Source organism: Mauremys mutica, chromosome 12 (genome assembly GCF_020497125.1).
Source record: "Mauremys mutica isolate MM-2020 ecotype Southern chromosome 12, ASM2049712v1, whole genome shotgun sequence".
In the NCBI taxonomy this organism is placed as follows: domain Eukaryota; kingdom Metazoa; phylum Chordata; order Testudines; family Geoemydidae; genus Mauremys; species Mauremys mutica.
This window is the reverse complement of record NC_059083.1, coordinates 18,404,165-18,410,363: the sequence shown is the minus strand read 5'-3', so window position 1 is coordinate 18,410,363 and position 6,199 is coordinate 18,404,165. Positions and strand designations below refer to the sequence as shown.

At 51.7% G+C, this 6,199-nt stretch overlaps 1 protein-coding gene across 1 annotated transcript; it reads left to right on the top strand.

The window, feature by feature from the left end:
• Window positions 1-996: 996 nt before the first annotated feature.
• LOC123346313 (transcription factor IIIB 50 kDa subunit-like) lies at window positions 997-1,775 on the top strand. The gene is given in 2 exon segments (XM_044983653.1): window positions 997-1,208; window positions 1,210-1,775. Coding segments are annotated over 2 exon segments (609 nt in total). The 5' UTR covers window positions 997-1,055; the 3' UTR covers window positions 1,666-1,775.
• Window positions 1,776-6,199: the final 4,424 nt, after the last annotated feature.

Sequence of the window (6,199 nt, the reverse complement as noted above, 5' to 3'; positions counted from 1 at the left end):
ATAGGGCAAGTATCTGCATTTCAGTGCATCCCATAGCTATAGCCGTGTGGTTTCCAATTTGTAGATTTTTCTTATGGACTAACCAGGTGGTAGTATTCAGCCATTTACAGATTCCATTTGGCTTTTAGGTTACCCAGGCCAATTTGGACTAAGTCTACATTCGTGTGTACTTGTTTTTGTATAAGGCTGTCCTGTAGTTGGGCCAGGGAGCTTAATTTATTCTTAATAGTTTCCAAGTCCACTGAATTTGCAAGTCCCGCTCCTGCTCCAAATCCACCTACCACAGTGTCCATAATATCTCTTTTAGTTCTGGGATGTGATGCGTCTGGGGGGGACAGGTTGTGTGTCCTTATCCAGGCTTGTAGTATAGGGAGGGAAAACGGCTTGCACTTTGGTTCTACTTTTGAGACATTTCATCTTGTCCAGTCCATGTCAATTTTTACTTCTACCAGCAGGGGGCTCACCAAGACTGTTACCGAGAAGTCTGAATTTTAAATAAGGCTGGTTTTGTCATTGGTAATGGGGTGTTTTTTATAAACATATGTTCTTTTTCCCATTTCCAGTCACATCCATCAGGGAATGATATCGTATGTGCATGGTTTGGACAGTAAACTGTGATTACTGTAACAAGGGTCCCTGACTTCACGAACCCTCCCATATATAAGGGAGTGAGGGGTAGTCTGAAAGCATCGTGGTATCTCCTGCATATCCTTCCATGCGCACCCCTACCATCCAATATTTTTCCCGTCCTATGGGGACTGAGATGTTTGCTTGCAGTCCCAGTTCTCCATCCCCAATATACACATGAGTTTCCCCTAAGGGTGTGATTGTTAAAATAGTTTTTAAATCGATCCATCTTAGGTGAATATCTGATTGTTGTACTGGGGTCCATGGAATGTTGTATATGTGTGAGTTGCTGTGTGTCAGCAATGCGGTGAGGATTGTTTTACCTTGTTCCAGGTATGTTGAATCATGGCTATGATCATTGACACTTCCGTTTGCGAGCGGGAAGGCGGTGGCGGCAGCTGCCTGAGCCCGCGGGTGAGGTTTTCAAGATGTCTGGCCAGAGAAAATGCCCTGATTGTGGTTCCTCTGAAATTGTGGAGGATGCACATTATGCTCAGAACCAACTGGTGTGTGCCGACTGTGGGTTTATCCACACCGAGGGGCTCTTGACAACTACTTTCCAAGATGAACAACATTGACAAAAAAGTGACGTATTCACGGAGTACCGGTCAGAATGAGCAGCTGAGCCGCTGTAAGCTACGAGGGATCAAGCGTGTCCAGGATCTCTGCAAAGTCCTCTATCTCCCAGCTGTGTTTGAAGACACAGCCCTGTCCTATTTCCAGCGAGCAATTGAACACCCCTCCTTCCATTTAGTGAGCTTGGAGAAGAAGGAGATTCTGGTAGGCTGCTGTGTCTTTGTGACCTGCCGGCAGCACAACTGGCCACTGACCATGGCTACTATCTGCTCCCTACTCTACGCAGACAAGGAGTTGTTTGCCAGCGTCTGCCTGTGCATCCTGAAAGAGCTTGAACTGGATGTGCCAGCCCTGAGCCTGACGGATCTGGTGAAAACACACCTTAACAGTTTCAAGCTGTTCCAGAGTTCAGCCAGCGTCCCTGCTAAATTTGCTGAGGACAAGGAAAAGATGGTTGCCTGAACGATCCAGATTCATGATCCAACATAATCATGGCTATCATTGACACCTTCTTCCGCCGACACTGAATTTTCCAGGCTGGTAACTCCCTAACCATTCATTCATCATTTAAACTAGACACTCATTCACATATACTTTTTATCTTAACTACATTTATTTTATTGTTTGCTGTTATCTTTTATTTTATTATGGTATTTACAATAAATGTGACAAATGTCTTTTCCCCTTTAATAAGATCCTGCTAGTTTTTATTGGTATAACAAGCCCCAGCCTGCCTGACCCTCTCCCAGCAGGGGTGGCTCTAGTAATTTCGCCGCCCCAAGCACGGCGGCACGCCGCGGGGGGGGCTCTGGCGGTCGCCGGTCCCGCGGCTCCAGTGGACCTCCTGCAGACGTGACTGCGGAGGGTCCGCTGCTCCCGTGCAGCATCCGCAGGCATGCCTGCGGGAGGTCCACCGGAGCTGCCTGCGCCCTCCCGCGGCATGCCGCCCCAAGCGTGCGCTTGGCAAGCTGGGGTCTGGAGCTGGCCCTGCTGGCAGCCAGCAACAATAAGTGCCCATGAGCCTCCTATCATGGCTCTAAATCGTGTGCTTGACCCCCTAGGTCCTTTAGTGCGGTGGCAAGTTGTTAGACACTGCAATGGCCCATGCTGTCTCTTCCCTGCACACGTAGGAGGGATAAACTAAAGAGCTCTGTCCCCTTTAAGGGATTTGGCGCGCTTTATGCTAATCACATCAGTGTCATCACAAAATGTCCCGCCACACCAGTACAGTTTCATTCATTTCAATAGCCGATGGAAGAAAGGCTCAAGGAGCCTTGTCCAATCCAGGAGCCGTATGCTAATATAGTGCATGGCCACGCCCCTGTGCGTAGTTGCCTTCCCCTTCTAGCTGGCTTTTTTTTTTCGCGGGTTTTTTTCCTTGCACTAGCAATGGAGGAAGACACGATGTGTGTGAAGAGGAGAGTTCGGGCTCCGCCCTCAGCTAATGCTCAGAGAGGGGGGAATGGAGCAGGGACCTGACCTGCAAGGGGTGCTGGAGCCATGAAATCCCTGGAGGAGGTAAGCTGTGATCTTCCCAAGGCACTGCTACGTAGGAAACTGACTCCCAACCCCTGCTCTGCAATGGGGGACTGGGGCTAGGGTGGAGATCAGAGGTTATTTGGGAGACCCTGATATTCCAGCAGCCCTATTGTTGTTTTTACAGGCCCCCAAAGGTGGGCTAAAGGGCCTCCCAGGACACAGTACTACAGCAGAACAGAGTCCCATTGTGCTCGGTGCTGTATCTAGATGTAGTAAGAGACTGTCTCTGTCCTGAAGAGCTGCGCTAGGTGCTGCAGAGACACTTAGAACTGCAGGGTCTCTACCCTGAAGCTGGTATGTTCCAGTTTCACACATGGCACCAGGAAAGGGATGAACAAAATACCTGAAAGGCGGATAGGTGTGTTTGGAGCATCAGTTTCCACAGATACAGGGTTTTTAGGCTTGCTTTTGAGTCCTCAGTTTGCCTAATCCCTATGGTATATCACAGCCCCAGTGCATGAAATGCAGCCACCTCTGGGTTGGGGCAGCTGGTAATAGCCATGCAGCAACATTGCCTAATGATTGCTTGCCAAGTACTGAATTATAACTGCCTCTGGGACTGGGTGCAGCTGGTTGGCAGCCATATAGTAACAATGCACAGCAATCGCTCATCTACTGCTGAAATGCAGCCGTCTCTGGGGTGGGTCTCGTCAGTGTGTCTCTTAGTGTGGGGTGCACTCATTTGCCCTCCCCTTCCCTTGGGGATGTGTATGAAGCACTAGTTAGCAGGGTACAGAAGATGTATAAATAAAGATGATTAGGTCTTTAAGAATACACGGGGGCAGGGGAATGGGGAGAGAGTGATTGTATTGTCCTGAAGCAGTGCACAGTTTCCAAAGGTTTGGTGAATGCTTCTCTGGGGGAAGCAGTGAACCGACTACACAGAGCGCTGTCAATTGCACAAAGATAACATGGAGAAATGTTGTGGGTTTTTTAACCTCTTTCAGTCAGTGGGCTCTTCAATGTTGCAAATAATTCTAGCTCAACCAGAAGTTATGGGTTTGATACAGGAGTCTCCCAGGCATTGTTTTCACTGCAAACGTGTGTTTACACGGAGATAGCTAACTTGATGTAAAATCCTAGTGGAGACAAGGCACATGTGGCTTTAACCCTCTGTGTCACTTGTCCAGGTAAATTCCAGGTTGAGGGTATAGCATTCCTGGACTAGCTTTACCTTGAGTTAGCCAGCTCAGTGTAAACACTTACGTTTTGACCTGGGAGGTTGATTTTTTTTGTCTTGCTGCTTTGTGTGTGTGTGTGTGGGGGGGACTGAAGCCATAATAGTGAAAATCTCTAGCCTGTGTTGTTTGTATTACTGTAGCACGTAGGAGCCCCTGTCTTGGATCAGGACCCGATTGTGCTAGGTGCTGTACAAAATAGTACAAAAGACAGTCCCTGCCTCAAAGAATTGACAATCTAAGTATAAGACAAGAGACAGATGGAGACAGACAGACAAGGAAGTGCAAGGAAATAATGACAGTATTGGTCAGTATGACAGGCAGTGGTCTCAGCACCCCAGAAGACAGGCTGTTGAATTTTTGGTAGCCAACCCAGAGATGAGGAGTTGAGGGAGAAGAGAACAGAAGCTGGGGGCTGGCCACAAACCTTTATTGGTGATTTTTTTTTCAAGACTTCCCCACTCCTTGCTGTAACACTTTGTTACCCAGAAACAAACACTCCGTCCGGCACAATTAAGGACCCGCCCCCACCCCATGTGTTTCTATCATATTTGGTCAGCCCCAGGGGACCAAGGACAGAGCCTGCGGAAGGGCCCCGGAAAGCTGGAAGGAGGGTGAAGGAGCGATCAGAGGAGTGGGAGGGCAGGGGTTGAGGATTGAGGGGCGCCGGCGGAGCTGGCGTGGCAGAGCCCAGGGCTGGGAGAGCGAGGGGCGAGGATTGAGGGCGGAGCTGGCGCTGGTATTTCTGAAAGGAAACTGATGAAAGTTGAAGGCAGCGGCGCCGCTCTCTCGGTTCCGATTGGCTGGGTGGGCGGCAGGGCCAGCTACGTCATTCTCCCCCGGGGATCGCCGGCTGATGCGATAGACCTCGGATCTCTCCCGGCTGCAGCGCCAGGTGCTCTTCCCGCGGGGTGAGACCCTGCCCGGGCCCGGTGAGTGGGGAGGGCGGAGGGTGCAGGGGGATGCAGGCTGGTTGCAACCACAGAACCGCTGATGGGGAGCGGGTTGGGCCGGCGCCGAAGGGAGATGGAGGGAACGGGGAAGAGGCGAAGGGGGGGCGAGGAGGAGGGGAGTTAATGTGGGGGCGAAGGAGGAGGGGGGCGAAAGGTGAAGAGGAGGGTGGGGGGCCCCAAAGTGGAATGGGGAGGGGGCGGGGCTCGCTGCTCTCTGACGAACTCTGTCGTGGAGGTTCCAATGGGGCAGTGAGGGGGCTGGGCTGGAGGCGGGGCCAGGGCGGGGATTTGGGGAGGAAATCCAATGGGGGAAAGAGGGGGCGGAGTTGGGGGCGCGAGCCCTCCTGATTTGCTCAGCCTGATGTTGGGACGATTTGTGTCCGGACCAAAGGTAGGTTGGGCTGTGGAACAAATAAGCAAATATCGGGACAGTCCCAATAAAATCGGGACGTCTGGTCACCCTAGCAAACACTTCCCTGCAAAAACTGAACGTGATGCTGAGCCCACACTATCCAGCTGGAGCGCACCACTCCCTCCTGACAGCACATGCAGGGCTGCACACGTGCTGACTTTCCAAAGTGCTGGGGGTGCGTGCATGAGAGAGAGAGAGAGAGAGAGAGAGAGAGAGAGAGATGTGCATTGCCCCTTTAAGTATGCGGACCCCACTTCAAGTACATTGTTCCCACTTCAACCTCCCAGCCCCCTTCTGTCCCCGAGCCCTGTCCCCTTCTCCGCTTTCTGGAGAAGGGATATGGAACGGAGGGCAGGAGCATAGGGATATCCTGACGTTAGCACCCCTCTCACCCCGTTCCTCAGCAAGCAGGAAGCTCCTGGGAGCAGCTCCATGAGCAGCAGAGCAGTGGGGGGAGGGACAACTGAACTGCTGCTGGGGAATTTAGGGGAGCTGGGAATTTAGGGGAGCTGATGGGGGAGCTACCTTCCCCCCAGTTCTAGTCCCCCCAAGGAGGGGCTGCTCTTCCAGAGAATCCTGCAAGCAGTAGACAAAGCAGGCAACTGCCAAACGATGTTTAAAGTTGTGCAATGCTCCCTTGTAACAACCTTGTTCCCTAGTAGATAGCAAGGTTGATGTTAAGTGAGGAGTTACTGTATCCTACTTATGCTTACTTCTCGGAGGATTGTGTGTGTGAGCAGGGTCTTCTCTCCCACCCTTCATGTTGGTGCTTGTCACGGGTGAGCAGGTCCCGGTGGGCGGGGCCCGTAGCAGATCAGGTCTCTGAAGCCTTTGGGGTGGAGGGGCTAATGGGATTTAAGGGGTTTAATCATCATGGCACCGCCTCTGGCAGGAGGTTGGGCTGCTGGGCAGGG